At 32.1% G+C, this 23,780-nt stretch overlaps 1 protein-coding gene and 1 long non-coding RNA gene across 6 annotated transcripts; one reads left to right on the forward strand and one right to left on the reverse strand.

Annotated features, from left to right (window-relative positions):
- The first annotated feature begins 1,376 nt into the window (after positions 1 to 1,376).
- Positions 1,377 to 19,461, forward strand: LOC107362383 (uncharacterized). 5 transcript variants are annotated; one of them, XM_015929433.3, is made up of 10 exons: positions 1,377 to 2,122; positions 2,904 to 3,053; positions 7,261 to 7,498; positions 7,834 to 8,037; positions 8,115 to 8,282; positions 9,491 to 9,638; positions 14,262 to 14,683; positions 15,388 to 15,481; positions 16,205 to 16,316; positions 17,911 to 19,461. In XM_015929433.3, the coding sequence occupies exons 3-10, from the start codon at positions 7,445 to 7,447 to the stop codon at positions 18,224 to 18,226; spliced, it is 1,518 nt and encodes a 505-aa protein (XP_015784919.2). In that variant the 5' UTR covers positions 1,377 to 2,122; positions 2,904 to 3,053; positions 7,261 to 7,444; the 3' UTR covers positions 18,227 to 19,461. The 5 variants fall into 5 exon arrangements, with proteins under 5 accessions (XP_015784919.2, XP_089122325.1, XP_015784917.2 ...); XM_089266199.1 differs by having other exon boundaries at positions 7,375 to 7,498; XM_015929431.3 differs by lacking the exon at positions 2,904 to 3,053.
- Positions 18,683 to 23,457, reverse strand: LOC107362388 (uncharacterized). Its single transcript, XR_001568657.3, has 4 exons — positions 23,153 to 23,457; positions 21,924 to 22,863; positions 20,891 to 21,582; positions 18,683 to 20,794 (listed from the first exon to the last, which is right to left on the reverse strand). It is a non-coding gene; the product is annotated as an uncharacterized LOC107362388 (long non-coding RNA).
- Between the last annotated feature and the right edge of the window lie 323 nt (positions 23,458 to 23,780).

The following is a 23,780-nucleotide window of genomic DNA, read 5'->3' on the forward strand; positions in this document are numbered from 1 at the left end:
CTGATCTTGTTGCCGTCATCTATCGATGAAAAAAGCAACTTTATTTGAATCAACAAAAGTAATCAGTTGATTTGTGATTGCCGCCAAGACAACATAATTTAATGTCTAAAATTATTGATTGTTGAAAAAAAACATTCAAGAGAGTTAGAAATCTTTCATTGACTGTTCGACTCGTCTTAAACTTGTCTCAATCAAAAGTTAAAAATAATGTTATGAAAAATTTGTAGCTTTCGAATCTCAGCGGTTGAAATTCAGAACTCACCAAATAACCGATTACTAGTAACTGTAGAATGAGTAATCATGATTATATTCCCAAAAATAACGGCATAATTTCAATTATCTAGTCGCTTTGGTTTCGACTGGTCAAGTATCTAGAAACAAAATATTGTAACTGATAAATTTCGAGAGAAGAATATCAAACATTTAGATTTATTGAAACACTAAGTAAGACTTTTGGTTATTGAATATCCAGATGCGATTTATTCATGAAAATAGTAATTCATGAACCGATAGTTACTTATTGCCGATGAATCAACCGGTTAAAATACTTGAAACAAGTGTAAGGAATAGTAACATTTCTAATCACAAGAGGGCGCTCCAATCCTGGCTTTTTGGTTTTTTTGGGTTTCTTGTACATTCAACTTAAACCCTTTGATAGAGGATTGCCGCCAAACACCGTTACCAACAATATTCCCACCTATATCAAGATTCTAAGAATTGGCTTAACAATTCTTGCTAAAACCTCCACAACCAAAGAGCCATAATACAAAGGATACTTCGCAACAAACCAGAATTACTTCCTAAACCAGACTTTACCCAAAATATGATCTATGGTACAACTCAAACGAAGGAAACATTGTTTAATCTCCTCTCAAGTAGACACTCATCAAATCAATAACTGCTCCATTTTTCTCGATGAAACCAGGACCGGACATGACAAGCTGGGGACGACGACCTGGACCATTCTCGGAGTATACAATTACCTAATAGGAGACAAAAGACGAATCTGTCACATCAACAGTCCAACCAACGTACATCTTCTTTGTCACTGTCCATTCAAATGACAAAAGAGTACAACTTACTCGTATTGGTAAAAATATGAAAATCACTGAAAACTACTCTTGAAACATGTGAAAATCAGTCTTAAATTGCTGATTGATGTCACCATATCTTAGATTCATGACAATGATCCCTAACAACACTGTAAACAATCCCCTCTTTCATTTCATTTTTACCCCTCTTTTTATCAAATCTTGTATTGCTCATGATTCCTGAATTGTACACACTGCGCATTTTTAGGTAGCGTCTAACCGACAGTAATACCCTCTACAAATGAAATCTACAAAATTAGGTTAAAACTCAGAGAAATCTTAGTCTTTTTCTGTTTACATTACAATATATTTTTGTGTCATTTTTCATTATCAATTTGTTTCGTTTTTGTTCTCCTTCTTAATCCATATTAGCTGTGAAATATTATCATAATATATTGAACAAGACGCATTGTTAAAAGTATAATTGTTTTCATTAAACAGTTATAAGCCTTGTAGAGTTAATATATTTATTAAACCGTTAACTGTTTTTCAATTCGTTAGTATATATAATATACTTACATAGATATATATAAATACACACACACATATATCTGTGTACATTTCATCAATCGTAAGACCTCTCTATTTTATGTTTATTTCACTAAATGCGTTAAAATTGTTATAATCGACGTTATAATCGTTCTCTCGAAAAATTATGATATCATCATCTATTATAATCTATTGTTCATCTTTTCAAATAATCTATAAATGTGTATAAAATCTGTGTTTACATCAAATTTTCAAATCAATTCAGTGATTGGAGCCTAAACACTGGTTACATCATTTTCATTTTATACATTAAATGAGAGTCTAGGAAAAAAAAATAATATTTAATATTTTACCTCAATTGACTATTGACTATTGACTATTGTGAATCTTCAACTTGTGACCTTTATTGTTTGTTAACAATTTACAAATTTAATTTGTTTATAAATATCAACCATCAACAACCAAACAAACCAATTAACTACAGGACCAGTTTTCATCATCTCTGTAATTATCAAAGGTTAACCCATTGGTTGTACTTTGAGGTAAGCAACCAGTTTTTTTTGTGCTCATTTTTGCTATCAAAACCTGATTCTTGTCTCTCTCTCACTCTCTCTTCTAACCCTTTTAAGTTACCACTATTTTCATGATCACCATCAGATTAATTTATCTCTCAAGCTCACTAACCTCCGTCAATATTGTTTAGCTATTATTGTTAACTTACCCTACATAACGAAAAGCCAATCTTTTAAGCCTTTTCCTTGAGGTTCAACCGAAAAGACCTCTTACTCAGTAACACAGAGAGATTATCCTAACTGTCTTTCTCAATTTGTCTCATTTTCTTTCTTTTCTCTCTTCACAATCTTTTCTTCTTTCCCCTCTTCCTCTGTCTGTTTACCTGTCTATCAATTTGTTTTTCTCTGTCTCTTTTTGCAAGAAGCAAGAAAAAAAAATGAGTATTCGAGGCCATTCAAATATCACAGCATTTACCTTGTTTAAAGGTAACATGAAAGAGAATGAGTGAGAATAAAAGTGAGATGAAAAAAAAGACAGAGACATAGGTAAAGAGAGAGAGAAGAAGACAAACAGACAGAGGAAAAAGAGAGTTGATTGAAAGATAAGATGATGATGACGATGATGTTGTGATAGTTATGCACCTCATCGCAATCATACATTGAATTATTTCAACAGCATTCATGTCCTTGTTATCAATCAGCTTTTTTAATTCAACTTCTTTCCTTAATTGATAATTTTTTACTCCTTTCATTTCATTTTCAATTTGATGACCTTCTCACCCACTTTCACTCCCATTCACTCTCTCACCAGTCTAGTAACAAAATGTATAATTTTCGGGTTGATTTATGAATTGCTTTCCAATTTGGCTTGCCAAAATTGAACGTTAATGTGTGTTATTTTGTTTACAATTAACGTTACCTTTGATTGTTTCTTCAAGTGAAATCACTTGCACCTTGTCAGGTAACTATCCATTTTTTATCTGCAGTTTTAGTTAAGATATAAACCAATGAGAGGTAACATAGAGTCAAGTGTATTAATAATAAAAGTATCACAACCAGAAAACAACTCTCACCATTTTTATTTATTTCAACCATTTGATAATCATGATGCTGACGACGATCATCATCCTCATGTTTATCAAAACATCTCACCATCCTTGTTGTGAGAAATGTATTAATCAGCATTAATCCATGAGTTGAATCAGATTCCATGAGAATAGCAAACAAACTAAAATCAATTACTAAATATTGACATGAACAAAAATTAAATTTAATAATTGTAAGCAAAATAGAGTCCAAAAAATGTTAACCATGAGATTATTAAGATTCCTATCAAATGACAATCTTGGAGCAATACAAGTTTAAACCAATGATTACCAGAAATTCATGGAAACATGATTAATTCTGGTCTCTATTTTGTTCATTATATTCATTATTCAAATTGTTTAGTTGCATTGTAAAATGGCAACAAGATTTCGTTGATCATAAACCTTTTTGTTAACTAAAGCAATCCAACAGCAAAAAGCTTTGATAATAAGTTATCAGCTGTCTGCAAAAATGACCAACTTTGTCAACCCTTTTTTTATGACAGCCTTTTCACCTTTTTTTACTGGACAACACAAAAAAGTTACTCTGGTAATTGGTAAAACTGTTTAGGATTGAAAGGTAATAAGACAAAAAGCTTTTCCCAATATACCTTAACTTAACTCAAACATTTAGTCTCATCTTCATCAGTTTCATCCTTTTTTTACCAATAATAGTTAATAGCTTTAAAATAACTAATAGGCCGAATAAATAATGGTCAATGAATGGACTTTTTTAGGGTTCACTCTTGAGTCCGTCTTAGAGTCCGTCCTAACAAGGGATAACAATAAATAAAAGGTAAACAGGACAAAATGGGAAGAAAAAGTTATCGCTAACTTTGGCCATTCCTTCATCGTCATTTCACCATTTCGCCTTTTCTTTCAATCACTTACTCTCTTAGGTTTCTTTCAATGATGATGATGATGATGATGAAGATGAAGATGGCGGTCTGTGTTGAGACCTTTCGAATATTTATCTCTATCTTTCTCTTTCTTCTTCTTCTTGTTCATCATTTTCCTTGCCTCTATCCTCATCTTTACGAGAGCATCATTTTTGGAAACTATCCAAATTGCATTAGATTTATCTTGCTTTTGCTTTGAAATTGTCATGCTAGCAGATTTTGGGATCCATCCACATCCCCATCCACCTCTCTCTTCATCCCCTTCATCCAACATCATCATCTAGATGATCGTCTTGATCACCATCGTCTTTTCACCTCTTCATACATAACAACAAGCAACATGTTTACTGAAAAAAAAAGTTTAAAATTGTTGAAGATAGGCAAAAACAGGAAGAGGGAAGAAGACAGATGTTGTAGAGAGTGAATGAGAGAGAGAGGGAGAGATGAAGATAGAGAGATGGAGAGTGTAAGTTCATCGAAAAAGAGTAAAAAAGATTTTCTTTTATCAAAATGTCTATTGCTTATTGTTATATTTGTTGACCTCTTATATCCATATTTTTCAATCCACTTTCTTTCCTTTTCTCAGCCTTTCTCAGCACCTATCTTATGGTCAGCTCCAAATATCTTGTTAAAGGGTCACCAACTCCCATTTCTCTCTCTCCTTCTTTCAATGTTCCTCCTTTTCTTCACTCATCTTATTTCTCTTTCTTCTGACCTTCCCTCCCTCCCTCAACCTATCCCACCCTCTCTGTGTAACCTCTCTACCTCTTTCGTCTACATTGAGAAGGAAAGGAGGAAGAAAAAAAAACAACAACAACAACAATCCATATATTGAAAATGGATGAAAAATAAGGATAAAAAATAGTAAAATGGATTGTTATTTGAATAGAAACTAAAAGCTTAATCCAGTAAACAAAATCAATGGACATCTCAATGGTCAAGGGAAAAGTGGAGAAGCTAGAAAAGGAAAGAGAGAGAGAGAAGAAGAAAACTTATTCTGAGGTTACTCTAATAAATGATGATAAAAGGGTAGGTCACTTCATTTTTGGATATTAAATTTTGCGAGAGAAACTTTTGACACACTTACGTTATACTCACTCATACTCTCACCTGGATCTTCATCTGTATCTTCATCATCTTCATCACCATTGCAATCATAATCTTACATTTTTTTGCGCTCCTTTTAACGTCTCATCAACGGGAGACCAAATCATAATAATAATACATCAATAATTGAAGATAGATTTGGTTCCCATAAACGATTGGCCAGCAGTCTGAGAGAGAGAGAGAGGATGATAAAAGAATGAGAATGAAAAAGATTTGGATGAGCGGAAAAACAATGTTAACTGTCTTAATTTTGATCATCACTGAACCTGAATTGTGTTCAAATTAGATACTAACTATCATTTACATGGATACAGAAAACTAGAAACGGAAATGGCGTAACTTTATTACGTTAGGCATTGGTATTGGTAAAATACAATGTAAGGTGATGATGAAGATTATGATTAGAGATGATGATGAGAGGGCAGAGGAGAGGGCAGAGTAGACCTAAGATGAGACTAAGAAGAGGAAGAAATTGCGTGTCAAATAAAAACCAAATAACGTGCTTTACACTTTCCGGTTCCTTTTCTCTCTTCTCTTGTTTTTGGTTACTCTCAATCTCATTGGGCATAAATATTAAGCGTGAGTCTCTCTTCATTAACAAACATCATCGTCAAAATCATTATCTTCATAAATTCATCTTTTCGTCTTCATCTTACACTCTACTAAACCTAACTTCCTTAGGTAATTAACTTAACTGTCTAACGCTAGACTCTTGAAAAGGCAAACTTGAAACGTTTAAGAGAAAGAAGAAGATGAAGAAGAAGAAGAAAAATTAAAAGATTGAATAGAAAGCAGGGAAAGAAAGAGATGATGATGATGAAGATGATGTTGATGATAGTGATAGTGATGGAGCTGACGATGACGAAGATTAGAGTGAGAACCTTAAACCTCAAGTAAAAACTTCGAAGTGGAAACATCGTTAATCCAGAAGAGAAGAAGAAGAAGAAGAGAAAAGGGAAAAGTTATGTTATTTGGTTTTAGTACAAAAGAAAGGAAAGGAGACGATGAAGATGATGATGAAAATGAAGAAAGGAGATGAAAGAGAGGTGATGGGGATGTGGATGGATCCTTGGGATGGATCCCAAAATCTGCTAGCATGACAATTTCAAAGCAAAAGCAAGATAAATCTAATGCAATTTGGATAGTTTCCAAAAATGATGCTCTCGTAAAGATGAGGATAGGCAAGGAAAATGAACAAGAAGAAGAAAGAGAAAGATAGAGATAAATATTCGAAAGGTCTCAACACAGACCGCCATCTTCATCTTCATCATCATCATCATCATTGAAAGAAACCTAAGAGAGAGTAAGTGATTGAAAGAAAAGGCGAAATGGTGAAATGACGATGAAGGAATGGCCAAAGTTAGCGATAACTTTTTCTTCCCATTTTGTCCTGTTTACCTTTTATTTATTGTTATCCCTTGTTAGGACGGACTCTAAGACGGACTCAAGAGTGAACCCTAAAAAAGTCCATTCATTGACCATTATTTATTCGGCCTATTAGTTATTTTAAAGCTATTAACTATTATTGGTAAAAAAAGGATGAAACTGATGAAGATGAGACTAAATGTTTGAAGTTAAGTCAAGGTATATTGGGAAAAGCTTTTTGTCTTATTACCTTTCAATCCTAAACAGTTTTACCAATTACCAGAGTAAGTTTGTTTCGTTTTGTCCAAAAAAAGGTGAAAAGGCCGCCATAAAAAAAAGGGTTGACAATATTGGGTTCAAGATTGAAGTGAAGATACAATTTCCTACAGAGAGACGCTCATATCGTTATACACGTTATTGCATGTTTTACCTCAATCGCTCTTCATCCCTTTTCATCCCTCTCTTCATTCGCCTCTCTCTCTCTCTCTCTCTTCTCTCACTTGCATCTTTCAACCTCCCTCTCTCTTTCTTCTCTCTCTGTCTATCTTTCTCTCGCTTGATTCCTCTCTGATCTTGACTCACTCATCGACTTGTTTTCAGCTCCTCTAACTCACTTTGAATCGGTTCTGTGTCTGTTGCTATTCACTTGCTTAGTTGTTACTTGACTGGTTAAACTGTATTTGGATTAACACAACATTTTATTTATTTACAGTTTTTACTTATTATAGAGATTTAACCATCACATCATCTCACTGTCATCATCTTCATCATCACCATCATCATCGGCACCAGTATCATCATTAATACAGTTATATATTGATAACAGAAGCAACAACAACAACATTAAACTAACTGGAACATTAACAGTAATAAATAACCAACAATAATATTATATAATGGGACGCAAAAAAATTCAAATTTCAAGGATTACAGATGAACGTAATCGTCAGGTAAGTTTAGTTTTTTACTGTCACCCGATCAGCCCTTGTCCAATTCAAATTGTGTCTTCAACTCGACAAGGTACAACAATTACACAACAGTAACTGGAATACATTTGGATATAACCTTTGGTCAAGAGTTTAAACATTGATTCCATGTTTCCTTTAACCTCTGGTGTTACCCTCCAAATATCAATCCATCAACAGTTACCTTACAACAGTGTTTCAAGTTTTTTGTTTGTTTGCCTTGTCCAGTTTCAACACTGACCTTTGTACAACCATTTTTTTAGCCTTACTTTTAATACATCGTATCTTTGTTTTGTGATGTACAAAATATACCTTTTCAGGTCACATTTACCAAAAGGAAGTTTGGTTTGATGAAAAAAGCTTATGAGCTTAGTGTATTGTGTGACTGTGAGATCGCTCTCATCATTTTTAATAGCACAAATAAATTATTTCAATATGCCAGCACCGATATGGACAAAGTGCTCCTTAAATATACCGAGTACAATGAGCCCCATGAAAGCCGGACCAACAGCGATATTGTAGAGGTAAGTATCACAATCCTTTTTCACCAACTCGGCAAACTCATCACAACTCATGACTAAACTTTTACTTGTTTTTCCAGACTTTGAACAAGAAAGAGCATAAAAATTCGGCCAATGGTTGCGACAGTCCTGAGCCTGATGAGGCCAGTTACACCATGAACCAAAGGAGCGAGCAAAATTACAACAAAATCAGTGAGCAATACGAAATGATGCTTCAGAGGAATCCAGCCCATATCAATGGAAACAGGGTAATTTGAATATCCATATATCCACCATAACACACACAATTACACTCTGTTGCATAAAGAATAGCACACTTATAATATTGTCAATTTTTTGTAAATTATTTAAAACACAATTAAATCATTTGTTCTTTGATGATTTAACAAGAGGCTAAAGTATTACAATTAAACCAATTTATTTAACCAAATTTGCTGCTCATCATTAATCCATTTTCATACATAAATTGTCCCATTAAATAGATGAAAATAAGAAATGATTTAATTTTGCTTTTTTGCCAGTAAAATTGACAAAATTATGAGTTAACTATCCTTTTGTAAATTAGTGTACATTTTAATCAAATATATCATCATATAAGTGACAATTTTTTCAAGTCAATGTGCAAAACAATCAACAATTTAAAATTAAATTGAAATGAGTAAATTGTATTGAAACAAAAACCCAAATTTGTTATCAATTTCATTTCTCTTTGAATGGCTTTTCTCTGGTTCTCATCATTTCTCTTTCTTCTCTCTCTTTCTTTCTCTATTTCTTACCTTTCTCTCTTCCTTTTCCTCTCTCATCATCATCATCTTCCTCATCATCACCAACCTTGAACTCAACCCAAACCTTGTAACTTTTTCCTTCTGGTTTATCCTTTTATTTTATTCATTCACTTTCTCATTTTTGCTATTTTTATAAAAAAAAACGACTCGACTCACCTGAATGTCTATTATTATCGTTATTATTATTATAATTTGAACAAATTGTTTGGTTATATTGCACTTTACCACCCACAAACCTTCAACTGCCTCTTTCCAACTAATTTTGTCTATGATAATTGTATGATTATCACCATTCCTAATGCGCTATCATAAACACATAAACCTTTTGTACCTGTGTTTTTACATTATTTACCTTAACCTTTCAACTTTTCATTTTTGCTTTCACCTTTTCATCATTAACCAAAAATCTCTCCTTAACCTAATCCTTCCAACTTTACCTTTCTCTTGTCTCTACATTGCATTGGTTAATTTATGAACGCACACAAATGAAAACCCAAAAAAAAAACCAAAAAAAAAACAAAACCAAAACCAAAATCCCTTTGAAACAAAATCAAATGCAAAATGCTCTAACATTTGAATGAACAATGCAACAATTAACCATCATCATAATCATCATCACCTATTATAATTTATCCATTGGACTTACTACATAATTTGATGAATCAATTCAGTCCCAGCCTTCATCATCTCGATTATCACCAGTGCCAGTTACAGTAGCTTTAAATTCATCGCCATATCCAAATCAGGATTCTAGTCTACTTCAACCAGCTCAGTTATCACCTCAACCAGCTTCAATCAGTCCTCGGCCAAGTTCCTCAGGTAAACAATCAATTTAATCATTTAATTTTAAACATAAGTGTAAATCAAATCGTCATCAATCGTCATTATTACACATCTTTGCTCATTAACACTAACTTAACAAACTGAATCAATGACTAACTTTTCAACACATTTACCTTTTCCTCTCAATTCACTGTTCATCTTGAATCATCTTTCCCATGGCAATTACTTGCAATGATATTCATTACATTTTACTCGGAAGTAGTTTGCTACATTTTTTTAGTCAATTTAAATCTCTGTAAATCTGTGAAAAGACATTGTCTCGAACCTTATGAGGTTTTGTTGACATCATTTTCAAAGCTCAATTCCTCCTCCTCCTCCTCCTCCTCCTCATCTTACTCATCTCTTTAATTCTCATTCCTAATCTTCCCATGAATTTTCTCAATGTGAACCAGTCTAGTCAATGAGCATTGTAGGAAAACAAAAACAAATCATCTATTAAAAGATCACCGGAAACCATTTTTAGTATATTCCTGGTTCACAATACAATTTACCATTGAAAAAAGCCAACAAAAGCCAAATATTATTCATCATTCAATCATTTTGGACAGAAAAGTAGATTAACCCAAAACTTGAAAATAAATATGATTTCATTGGTTCATCAACATGAACATTTTATCTCACTTTCATGGTTTAGATATTGATAAACCTGAGGTGCTTCTGTTTTCACATTAGTCAATGTAAAGTTATTAATTGATTATCAAAGAGGAATCACATTAACTTGGTCACTCCATTTTGCTTTCACAGTTGGCTTTAATAGTGATTAAAGTAAGCAAATTAAAATGCCAATTTTTTGATAGTTACGACGCTTTTCAAGAATTAACTTATATTACAACAATCAACTAATAACTTCCTCCTTCGTAAGTACTGAACATGATTCGAGTACGTTTTTCAAGAATAAGTCGTTCTTTAGCCAAAAAAGTTAAACATCTTTTTCTCACAATTATTTCAGTTTCTTCTTCTCTATTTCTTTCTCTTCTCTTCTCTTCTTCAAATCATCTTCATCATCTTCTCTCTCTTTTACTATCACTCAATATCAATTAGCATATCCGGGATAAATTGAAATCCGATTTAAACTGCCGTTACTTTTTCACTGTTATTCAATCTTGTTTTACCTTACAATAATCATCTTTTTCTTTCTTTTTTTTCCTCTTATTCTGTCTTCATTTTCATTTTTGTCTCTATTTTCATCTTCCTTTTCATCTTTACCAACCTTGAAGATACACAACAAGAGTCCAAGTAATGTTTAAACAAGCTTAAAATGTGTGCAAAAAGCATCTTTTTGACCTCTTTAAATCGATACCCAAAGTCAACCAATGAATTACAAATGAAACAATTTTAACCTAAAAATTTGGTCAAAACAAATTGTCCAAATTCAAGGGTTGAATGAATTTAAAGAAACAACAAAAAATGAGTTGAAAGCACAAAATTAAATGTTGATTAAAATATCCTTTTACAGATTTAATTTTATTCATTTGCTTTCTAATTCAACTGTTAAGTGAATGTTTTTGCCAAAATGATCAATTTACTGATCAAAGATTAACTTGGTTAGCAAATTAATCATGAATTATCACATCTTTTTGGGGAAAATCAAATTGAACCTGATTGATAAAAAATGATGAAAGTTCAGTTTTACACAGAAAAAATGACAAAATTGAAACTCAATTTAAGGTCATTCGCATATTAGAGTGCAAACGAAAATTTACATTTTATTTAACTTTGAATAGCAATTGTAATACAATGATAATTGTATTGTTGTTAATAATGATAATAATTATAACTCTATTATTATTATCGTGGCGAAACGAGAACTCGAAGGTTCTAACAGGAAGAACGCTGGAAGAGAGGAATGAAAAAAATAAGCTCAAAAGCTCGTTTTGAAGGAAAAAAGAAAACAGAAAAGGCAAAAATGTAATAAAAGAAGAGATGATGAGAAGATCACAGAATGTTTCATGTATCTGATGAGGATGATAATGATGATTAACAAGATGATGGTGAAGTTGGTCTTAAAGAGGCTGTGCAAACTTGATAGTAATTCCGGTTTGATCTCAATTTCTGACCTCAAAAAATTTCTTTTTTTTCAGGGTGGTCAACTTATACTCCATTCATTACCTTCCTTTATCATCATCATCATCTTTTCTTCTTCACCCACTTCTCTTGTTCTCTTTTTGCCAAACAACAGAATACATCATCATCATGATGATCATCTTCTGTCAGTCTATCATCTTCTTGTTCCCTTTCTTTAACCAACTTTTTTCCCTTTCGCCAATCCTAATCATTTAACGGGTTCGCCGACCCTCGCTTTACCATCTTCAAGTCTATCAGCTTTTGAAAGCAATTTTTCCCTTTCGCCAATCTTTATCATCATAACGGGTTCCTCGACCCTCGTTTCATCCCATCATCTTCTCACCATCCCATCTTCATCCAATTATCTTCTTCAATCAGCCTTTTTGTGATTCTCTTCATCTTATTCATCTTTATCTTCCTTTTCTTGGTCAACCAAATAATGATGATAGTAAACAAGTAAATAATGATAACTGACCATTGATTGTTGTTGATTTAACTTCAATCCAAGGTTCATTTTTGTCATCATTTTTTTTCTTCTTCTTCTTTGTTTTTCTTCATTTCTTATTATTGTAATTTTCATGAAGACATTTCCTTTCAGGGAATGAAGAAAGAGAAGAAAAAAGATTCTTAATGTTGATTTACTCGTTTTTTTATATTCTTACATACCTTTACATACCTTTACTTAACTTTGCTTACCTTACTCTCTGCCTTCCTCTTCCTCCTTCAACTTGATATTGGGTTTGTAAAGTAAAGTAAAAATTGTTTCATTAAAACTAAGTCACTTTTTGTTTGTTAACAATCAGCCAAAAGCTTCAACAACAATCAACAAATTGAGGAAAAAGTTTGTCAAAAGGTATTTCCGTAAAAATTACCTTTATTGTCATTAGTAGCAATTGTTATTGCAATTGTTACGATGTTAAATGTGTAGTTAGTTTAGTAATTAGTAAATCATTTTCTTAAGCTTGATGCAAAATAAAAAAGTGTACTTTGAAAATAAAAAAAAAGGCAAACCGATATAAACATAAATCAATTGAAAATACATTATCATTGAGCTTTTTGTTTCAGTTTTACCTGGATTTAATTCATTAACATTTAACAATAATTGTTGTTGCTACCAAAACCATAGACTATTCATCATTACTGTAAAAACATCGCCACAATTTAAATCGACTTATGATAATTTAACAGCAAAAATTGTATATCATTGAACAAATTAGCAATCAATTTGAATAATGTTTCCGTTATTTATTGTCATTACTATTTATTGTGTTGCCTGACAATCTTTGTTTCATCTTGTTGTTGTTGATGATGATGATAATGATGATGTTAATAATAATGGATATGAAAAATTTAGCCTAAATTACTGTCTAACCAGCTAAACAACAATTTACTGATTCTGTTTCTCTTCTACTTTTTTTTTGTCATCATCATGAACGATGATGAACTTATCTTAACATTGATGTTTCAATCAGCATCAGTAGTGGTGAAAAAAAAGTCAACGGTCAACAACAATCAAGCAAATTGTTTCAAGTTGAGGTTGACACAGTTAAAGCCAATTGGATTTTGTTGCTTTTGTTGTTGATTGTTTCATCTCAATACAAATTTAGGGTAACAAACTCAGTGTGGGTTAGGGAATCACGGTGGGGTTAATTTATCATCTCTTTCTTTCTTACCTTTCTTTCATCTTTACATACAAAAGAATGATCATTTTTCATGATCATCATCACGATGTTAACGAAAGAGAAAAGGATGCTCAAAGCTCAAAGTGAAGCTCAAAGTGAAGCTCAAAGTAAATGCTCAAAATGATGTTGATGAAAGTAGTGATAGAAAGTTGATTGGCAAGCTTATCCAAGCAATCCTTTTTTTTTTGCTGTAAATCTTTTTTCTCTCTCTCTTCATCTCTTTCTATTTCACTCTCAATCCTTTTTTTTCAACTCTTCATCTTTCTTTTTTCTTCTCAGTCTTTTTTGGGTTCTTTTTTCACCATTCAACATTTTCTGAGTAACCTGATGATCTTCATCATCCTCTTGAAAAGTAGGTGAACCATGGTTCTGTTTTTTACCTGAACATACAAAAAAAAGATGATCTTTCTCTTTCTTTTATCCTCTTTATGTTTCACTCTTACCCAAAAATCACTTGAAACCTTGTATATCTTCATCTCAATCTTGAACATTTCATGATGGAATAATACAAATGAATTTACTCTTTATTTCATTTTCTATTTTTGCTTTTGTAAGACAATATTTTGTCATCTCTTTAAAAACCATTTTAAATACCATTTTCAATCGATCAATGATGACGATATTTATGACGATTTGATGACATTTTCACATAACTTTTCATCTTTATGATAATAATCATATTGTATGAATACTTCATTGAATCACAATCTGATTAAATTTTTTTCTCTCTCTCTCTTTCTTTTTCTCTCTCTATTTTGATACTTTCTATTTCTGGTTATATGATTATTATTTCTGGTTAAATCTATTATCATTTTACTGGTTCCATCGATTGAATACAAAACCTCTTTTTTAGGTGCAATGTTAGACATGACCAGTGGCTCATCAAATGGTTTTCACCATCAGCCCTGTTCACCCTCTTCACTATCAGGTGAATCAAGTTCACCCAATTCAATTGTTTGTATTAAAGGAAACGTTTCACCAAACCTGACACCAGCCAATAGCACATCAGTTATACCCACCAATGTTACCCTTCACCATCATCATAACAACAACAATCACACCAACAACCATCATAACCATCACCACCACAACCACCATTTAACGGCCAAAGGTGGAGGCAGTGGGGTGACTGGCAATGGAAGTGGCAGTGGATCTGCTGCAAACTTAACCTCACCAACATCACCTTTACCAAGTGGACAGTCCAATAACAGTTTAAGCACAACAACATCCAGAGGCAATATACGTGTTGTCATACCCAATACTCATGTTGCTATGGTACACAAAATATTTACATTGAACAACTAACTGTAATATTTTATATGCATAAATGACATGAATATCCATAGACATTATAGATATATACTCTGAATAGAGTTTTGCATTTTTTTTGGTTTCATTTTGTTTTTTTACCCTGCACCACTGAGTAGTTTGAAATACCTTGACTGTGACCTACTCCACCCTCTGAGACTCTTTTGCCTTTCTGTTTTTTTCCTCATTCCTCTTCACTCCCCTGTCCAGGAGTTATTATTATTATCCACCTTTCCTCTTCACTTTACCCATTGATCTATTCACTTGAATACATACTCACCCAAATATTCAGGTTTACCTTGCATTTTTATTTTCTTGCAATTCCAAGACCTTGATAATGGGAAAGAAGCAAGAAAAAAAAACCTTGCCTTGAAGACCTTTTGCTTTTATTTTCATCATTTTTCATCTTCATCTCTTTCTTTTTCATCTCTTTTTTTCTCGTTATCTTCCAATGGAATATGCTTTTCCCTTGTCTTCCTTTATCATCCAATCTCCTTAAATTCAACTCCTTTCCTTCCTAATATGATGATATATCGATATATATTTTTTTGTGTTCACTTGGAAAAAAATATTTTGATTTTTTCTCCATTTACTAATCAATCTCTTATTTCTTCCCCTTTTCACCTTTATCTTCTTTGTCTCTTCAATTTGATCATCATTTTGCATTCTAGGCATCACGTAATGGTACGCTTCTTAACTCAGCAATTTCATCCTCAGCAACGGCAATGTCGGCTTATTCGTCCTCCATTTCATCTTTTGGTTCCAGTAAGTGTTGATCATTAATTTTCAATTTTAATTGATGAACACATTCAACAACAATGATAATGAAATCATCATTAAAGTAAAGGCTACTATTTGCTCAAAGTAATCGCCAGTAATTTTCATAGACTTGGAAACTTCATTAACAGTAATCAGACACAAAACATGTTGAGTTGAACATGAGGCAAGATTAAGATTGAAAATTTAACTTCACAAAATCAAGTTGTAAATACCTTGAGAAATGTCTATCATTGTTTGAACATTGACAGGTTTTGACATTAGATGAAATTGGCAATCATCAAACCTCAAACCCTTTAACCTGGTTATTTCCTTAAAATTTTGATTCTAGCTCGAAGGGAATGTCAGATGAATGCTGTGAAATGTAAATGGCAAAAGTTGAGCGAAAATTGTAGTCACTGAATCACGAATTGCTATTGATGCTAAACGTGAAAAACTGTTGCTTATTAATGTACAATTAAGTGTTTACTCGAGTCACTTGTTTCTAGATGTTAACCTTGTTTACAATTTAACAGAATTAATTTATCTTCTTTAATCAATTTTCACCATGATTCCCATCTTTTCTCATCACCATTATCATTCATTTTAATGACGATGAGATATGTTAATCTTAACCTTTTCAATCCTATCATTGTTGTTGTTCATCTTTCAACTCTATTCATTTGTTTCATTTTTCATTCAACTCTTGTTTCATTCTTATTCTAATTTTAGATGGTTTTCAATTAAATAATTCAGATATGGATATTTCGACGTTCAATTCATCGGGTTTACTTCAAAATTGGCCACATCAAAATCAACTGTCCTCAAGTATAAACCATGGAAGGTAAGTTTATTAATCTTTACCCAAAAAACCTCTCTTCTCTCTGTACAAGAATGCATTGATGATTGATTATAATTACTAATAGTAACGAGAAAAGCAAAATAAATAAAAAAACATTGAAGGTAACAATCAAGGAAGACGAAGGTGATGATAATAATGATTTGACGATGAAAACCTTCAATGATAAATATATTGATTAATAGCCTTGATAGAGGTAAATTAGTACCACAATTTATTTACTCTAGTAACAAATTAACTTGAACAACATTGTTATTTACTAATAGTAATTGTTGTTTATTTCCAATTCATCTTCTTTTCACTCACATTTACATGATGAGTATTTTCAATTGTTCAATCACAATTTTAATCCAACCAGTTAACAAGGAAATAGCTGTTAGCCATTTTTTACCAGAATTTTTGTTTTCTCATTAAACGTTGGTCAATTTTTGGGTTTCAAGCAGTTTCAACAACATTTACCCATTACAGAGGAAAAAAATTGTTTAATCAATTGAATAATCATTTATCATGATCACATTTTTTTTCAACTGTTAAATGCTATTAATTACTGGTAAGCAATTTAAATGATGGAATCAAGAAAAAGGTAGAGAAAATTTTGATTGAAAAAGATTGGGTAAAAGATTGGGTTGTTCAATGTAGACATTGGTAAACAGTTATTCAGAAGTCATTTCTTACTCCTTTGATTAGCAGACTTTTAATTATCATTTTATAACTGTCAGCCACTATTTAAGATTGTAAATTGGATTAATTAACAATCAATTTACTGTTGATTGGTTGTGAGTTGACAAAAACATATTTGTAACCCAGAACCAGGGGTTACATCAGAATAGGTAACTTAGGTAATTATCATTGTGTGTGACTTTCATTGTGAATTTGGTGAACCATTTAATAGTGAAGACCAATGTTATTTGGTGATTTAATATTAAGTGATGGTTTGATGGTGCGTGTGATTAAGCTATTAACAAAGGTTATTAGATCATTGATGATGATGACGACGATGATGATGATGTTTAGCTTTGTCTACCTTGTTACTGTCAACCAGAATTCATAGTCAATTGGTTACAATTGCTTTGAGTAAAATAAATGATTACAATATAAACCTTCCTAAAAAAAGGTTCAACTCGAGCTTGTTTTTTTGTTGTTGTATTGCTGCTTATTATATGCAAGAATACAATTTATCATTTACAGTTACACAATTAACTGCTGATTATTGCAATACAAATCTTATTTCAATTGAACCTTAAATAATTTAGGTCAATCACCAAAAATCATCATAATCATCATCATCATCATTGGGTTGACATAAATGTTAACTGATTGACTTAAGGTTTGCCAAGTTTTTTTTTGGTTGTTGTCATCAAGTTAAAGATGAAATTTCGTTCTTCCATTGCTTTTAAATATCGTTATTAATTATTTTATGATTATCATCAGCATCATCATTATAATAAAAATGTAATACTTGCACTTTTCATCCAACAATTAACTTTAATTTATCTTCTTGTTTCCCTTTCTTTCTTTTCACTCTCTTTTCACCTCGATCATGATGCTTCTTACCCATTGATCCGGATCAATTAATCAGTCCTCCAAGTACGAGTGTTAATCCACCTCAATTATCAGTTAGCACTGTAAGCACCCCACCCCCATCAACCTCACCCTCATCAGTTAAAGTTAAAAGTGAACCAATATCACCACCACGGGATCTTTCCCACCAGGGTCACTCAGTTTCGGGTAACCTTGTAAGGCCCTCATCAAACACACCAAGCCATTTATCGCCTGGTCATCCACCGTTAACACCGTCAACCTCTTCATCGCCTGATCCATCCTGCAGCTCCGATTACGAAGGTCCAATACAGAAAAGATTGCGAGTTCCCAATGATGGTAATTGGCCGGCTTGACAATGTTTAATTTAATCAAATGAATCAAAATTTATAAAAAAAAATACCAGAACCAGAAGCAAACCAACAACAACACCAACATCAACCAAAATTAATCAACAAATCAATATCAAGTGGAAACCATCTTTGAAGCAAGTAAATAGTTAAAGGAATTGCTGAATTGAAAGGCAAAAATACATTTCAATGTATTTTGTTACCCAAAAAAAATTTTACATGAAAACCCAAAAGTCACCCAAATTGATGATTAAAATGTTGTTGGACAATTTTAGACTTATGATGAAAGATTATTAGCAATTTGTTAATAACGTTGACTTGGATAATACATAATTAATTTGATTTAAGATGATGATAACTCTATTTTTAATTAAATCACCCAACCACCAAAATCAAATTCAACAATAAATACAAAATGGACGAAACCATCATCAAAATATATTTAAAGACACCAGAATCAACTCTTTCTTTCTCTCTCTCTCTCTCTCTTCTAACAAATCAAATCAACTCAAAAATAAGAAGTTTATTATTATTATTAATATTATTATTATTATATTATTATTATATTATTATTAACTAGTTGACTATTGACGAGACAAGTTACAAAAAATACTAAATCGACAAAAACAAGCATTGATTGGAAATGCACACAACATTCACTTACACATAAACCTTCAATACAAGTGACATTGATCATCAACATCATCATCCTCAACATCATCTCATCTCATCTCATCATCATCATCATCATCATCTTGAATATATCATCTGTGTATCTTCACTCAATAACTGTAATAACTTGATCAACTCAAAGAGAGGGGGAGAGAGAGACATCAATGGATAATTTTTTGTTTTACTTTTCATTATTGTTATTTCACACTCTCTGCCTTTGGTCTTCATCATCTTCTGGTTCATCAAGATGATATGTGATCTTATTGTTTTTGTTTTTGACATTTTTTTTTCTTTCATTTGTAAAAACTCAAACCATCAACATGAAGTTATAACCACAACCACCAGCAACACCACAAGAAGCATCACCATCAATGGCAGATATGAATAACAATTGCACAAGTTTACATCTCTATCCTGTTCAATCTTAATGTGTCTCTATCTATTGTTTTGTCCGTGAAAAACATACACACACACACAATTGGTCAAGAAAAGATGTTAATGTTAATAATAATATATAATACACAATCCCTTGTTGCCTCTAATAAATAAAGAAATGGATTAATTCAGTAGATGTGGTCATCATTTGATTGGATATGGTCAAGATTGATTGTTAACCGTAAACAAAAAGTGGAAATCAAAAATGCTGTCCAATAATTATCTCTTTTTTTTGTTGATTGTTGGGAGTTTAATCACTCGACACTCATTCTTGTAGTGTGATGTGGATGTCATCGTCATCCCAAGCCTCATCTAGTTACCTTTCTCTCGACTTTTCATCTTTTCTCTTTTTTCTTCTTCTTATTTCTTCTTCTCTTTCACTCTTATATACCTGTACATAAATGTTGGTTCTTAAAGGTTTCTTAAGTACATTTCACCTTTTGTTGAACCAAATTGGCGATGTATGAACATAACATATATATATAAAAAAAGCCAAGACAAAAAATGCTTTGAATAAATGTGTTGTACTTTGAAAGACAAAAAAAAAATAACAACAAAATGATCAACTTTGTCCGTAACTATTAAATTATTAGTTCATTATTGCGAATCGGCTGAAGAGTAATAAGACACTAATTGACACTATTTAGCGTCGTCCTCGTTGACTGATAGTTGATAAAGAAAAATGTAAATCACTTTTACTGATGATTGCAGGAGTAGCAGTAAAAAAATACACTCACACCAATTACAGGTGAATGCTTTTTCTGTCTTGATTGTTGATAGTGAAATTTTGCGATCTTGATTGTTGATTGTTAATTGTTTTTGCTTTTTCTTCTTCTTCTGTAACCATCAACTCGGATTGCTCTTTAGCGTTGAATATCATCTGAAAACTTTTCCCCGTTTCGCTTGTTTGCCCGTTAACCCTCAATGAATAATAATAATAATGATAGTGACGATGATGAGAGTGGTGATGATGGTGAAGATCAAGAATCAACGATGAAAAATAATGGTGAATGAATAACATGTAGATGAGGCCTAAATTAGGTAAGAGAAAGCGTCCGGCTGGTTGTTGATCATCTTGGAATCCATCTTTCTATTTGTTCCAACGGATAAAAGCATCTTCCTTTATAAAAACACCTTGACCTTTCCAAGTAAAGGTTGTTGTCCGATATATTTTTTTTATATTGCAAACATCAACCGGCCTACTGACCTGGAGACAGCTCCTTGTTTCATCTTTTTTACTGAATCCATCCTCTCTCTTTCATCGCAACCACCATCAACATCAACATCATCATCCACTCTCTACTTGCTCTTTCTTCGTTCCGATTCAAATGACATCAAACTGTATTAGTGGGTAGTCTTATAATGATGATGATGATGATGGAAATGCCTTTTTATCTCTCCAGGGTTAACTGACCTTTCTCTTCAACCGATGCTATTCAGGGTTAACTGACCTTACAATTTTTGAATCTAAACAAGGTAGAGAAACAAGTGAAAGAAAGAAATGAATGAATAAAAACTTGATTTTACTCAGCCTGAAACCATTTTGTGGGAACATCATTTTACCTAAAGCAGACTCTTTTTTGTTGTTGTTGTTGTTATTCGGGCTTGCTGTGATTCCATCTTCACGAGATTCATCAGAACGAAGGAAAAAGTGAAGTGGCCTCACAATCAGCTTTTTTTCAAAGGGAGGTAACGGGACAAACCTTTTAACCCTCAACTCTCAATTTATCGAAATCTTTGCTATCCTTTAGCCCTCTTCATCTTCAACTTGCTTCGCCATCTTTAATCTTTCCTTTTTTTCGCCATCTTTTTTAGCTTTTACTTGCTTCTCTTCCAGTACTTGGTATTATAAGTACATCATTACTAAACCATACGAATGTTGTTGTACGTTAATGATGATGATGATGTAGATTCTCTTTTGTAAATGTATGTTCAGCTTTAGCCCTGAAAACTTGACCAAGATAAGGCAAACTTTCTCATTGAAAGGATTTCACTTGAAAAAAAACAAAACCAGTTAACATTATCATTTCTTCTGTTCCCTTTCCATCATCAGCTTTCCAAATTAATTCAGAATAACAGTAAAATAAATTAAAATGTTTCCAGGCAATTAATAACCTTTAGGGTTCTCCTGGCCATCAATTGGTTCGTTGATTGTATTCATTATAATACGAGGTGATCCATTCAAGACTTTGACTTGTTATTTTTCATTTGGTAATTTTTTTCATACTCCAAGATTGACAAGGTAAACATGGGATCTATTGAGAGAGAGAGGAAGAAAAGAAAGAGAAGATGAAAATTAGTATAATAATTTAACATAAATTGAACAGGCAAGAAGTAGGAATTCAAATAGATTGTTGGTTTACTCTGCGTTCAATTTGATAGTTCAATCATACGATTCAGTTAATGCATGTACATTTTTTATGTGTTGTCCTTTAGACTACCAATAAATCAACGATCAGACAATTTAGCTAATTGTTAGGTTGACTGTTTTGATTTTGACTTATAACTAAGGTAACCAATTGTTAACCTTGAAGTGTACAATATGTAAAACAATCTACTTCAATGTAAGTCTCATTGAGTTGGTACAGGTTCTTACATGATGTGTAAACCTTTGTTGATTGCCATAAATTACAGAGGTAACTAATAATCGGACAACAGGAACAACAGCATCCAATAGATTGTTTCATTGACTGATGAGTTTTAAAATTATTGATTGATCCTGCTATTCACTCAAATATAGTAAATGCATAAGCAACCTAAATTAAATTGCCTCAAGTTTCGGAAACAGTAAAATCAATAACTAGTCAAGGTTACTTTAGCTTTTCAAATTGTTAATATTATCAGTTAATCTTCACTCATCAAAATAAATATTAACAATATTATCTAGAGTAGAGGGACTTGATATTAGGCTTTTTTGGCTTTGATACTTGACAAATTTTGGGTCATTAATTTGGTTGTAATAATTATAAGGAAATTAAGTCAATTATTCACAACTCGCCATGTTTTCCTGGAATAATGTACTCAAATTGCTCGATTATTTTGAAATTTTATGTAAAGTGTCTATTATTTAACTGCACAGACAAACAGTAGCACAATCAAGTAAAAGTTATGTGCAAATTCACATGATTGAGTTGTTTGAGTCACAATGAAAATATGAGAGTTTAAAAGGTTCACTATTCCAGGTTATGTCATTGATGAGTTATTAACAAACTAGATTGTTAACTAATTTTGACAACTTTTATCTATTAATAGTGTGCGTTATGTGTTTACACTGAAGTTTCGTCATTCAATTCAGAAACTTATGATGTACTAATGTAAAATTTTATATAAAATAATAATATAAAGATATAGATAAATTAAGAGTGTGTTGGGTTAGTAATTTTGTGTAACACATTTGAGATAAAAGTCGTCGTGATCAGTAAACTCCATAGGAATTGGATGTTGCCTCTTTTTTTGCCATGTTTGCTCAAGGATCAATACAAAATAGCCAATATCAAGTGAGATAATATCAATGGAAGGAGAAACATCAGTATTACCTGTGAGAAATGAATAAAACAAATTAAATGGAGAGAAAATATTGATTCAAATCGGGAAAATAGTTAAATGTCATACCTGGTTAATTAAGTCAACGCCAAACGTCATGAATTGTAAGACATCATCATTGAAACATACAACAAGAGGACAGAAAAAAGAGAGGGAACAAAAAATCAATCCAATTTCAATTGACTTCAATGGATATCAATACAGGACCTCGACCATAAACAGTCAAGTTAATAAGTAATTTAAGAATAAGTGAGAGATGGAAAAATATAAATAATTAATTACCTTATTACCTTATCAACACCAAGGCTTTATTTTTGATATCGCTTTGTATGGCTCGCTCATTTGTTGGACTGAATTTGTCAAATTGTGAAAAAAATACTTCATTTTTGTAACATTGTAATTAAAGATTATACATTTCCACCATATGCAATTCCAATTGATTGACGATTACCTGAATTAAAAACGTAAACACACCAATTAAAATAGCAATAATCAATTAACAGTAAAAAAAGAAGCGGCTAAATAAACATATGTTAATGCTTTTTATGCGTTTTAAGACAAAAGGATTACGCCAACAAAACAAACTTTACAATCGGCCCCTCTAACTCTTTACATTTTTTGCATTATTTTTGCATTGTAATATCTTGTGTTATTTAACGAATGGTTACTAAATTGTTTGGTTTAATAGGTTTACTTTTGACCATGAATGCGAAATGCTATTTGCTTGATTGATTTATCCATTAACTTGACCTTTTACAATTGTGATTTTCATGGTATCGTGGAGCAAATTTGAAATGCAATGGGCATATTCCTTTTTATTGGTTAAGGTAGGTAATGTTGAAAATTTATGCTAAAAACGATCAAGTGAACTAATTTAGTTTTCTTACAATTTAGCACCATTTAGGTTATT

This window comes from Tetranychus urticae, chromosome 1, assembly GCF_039701765.1.
Source record: "Tetranychus urticae isolate SD_2017Ah chromosome 1, NJAU_TeUrti_SD_1.0, whole genome shotgun sequence".
NCBI lineage: Eukaryota > Metazoa > Arthropoda > Arachnida > Trombidiformes > Tetranychidae > Tetranychus > Tetranychus urticae.

What these genes read in the sequence shown, in the direction of transcription:
- LOC107362383 (XM_015929433.3), top strand. Translation starts at nt 7,445, where the DNA reads ATGGGACGCAAAAAAATTCAAATTTCAAGGATTACAGATGAACGTAAT. An exon ending in CAGATGAACGTAATCGTCAG is followed by an intron (nt 7,499 to 7,833) that starts GTAAGTTTAGTT and finishes ATACCTTTTCAG; the next exon opens with GTCACATTTACCAAAAGGAA. An exon ending in CCAACAGCGATATTGTAGAG is followed by an intron (nt 8,038 to 8,114) that starts GTAAGTATCACA and finishes TTGTTTTTCCAG; the next exon opens with ACTTTGAACAAGAAAGAGCA.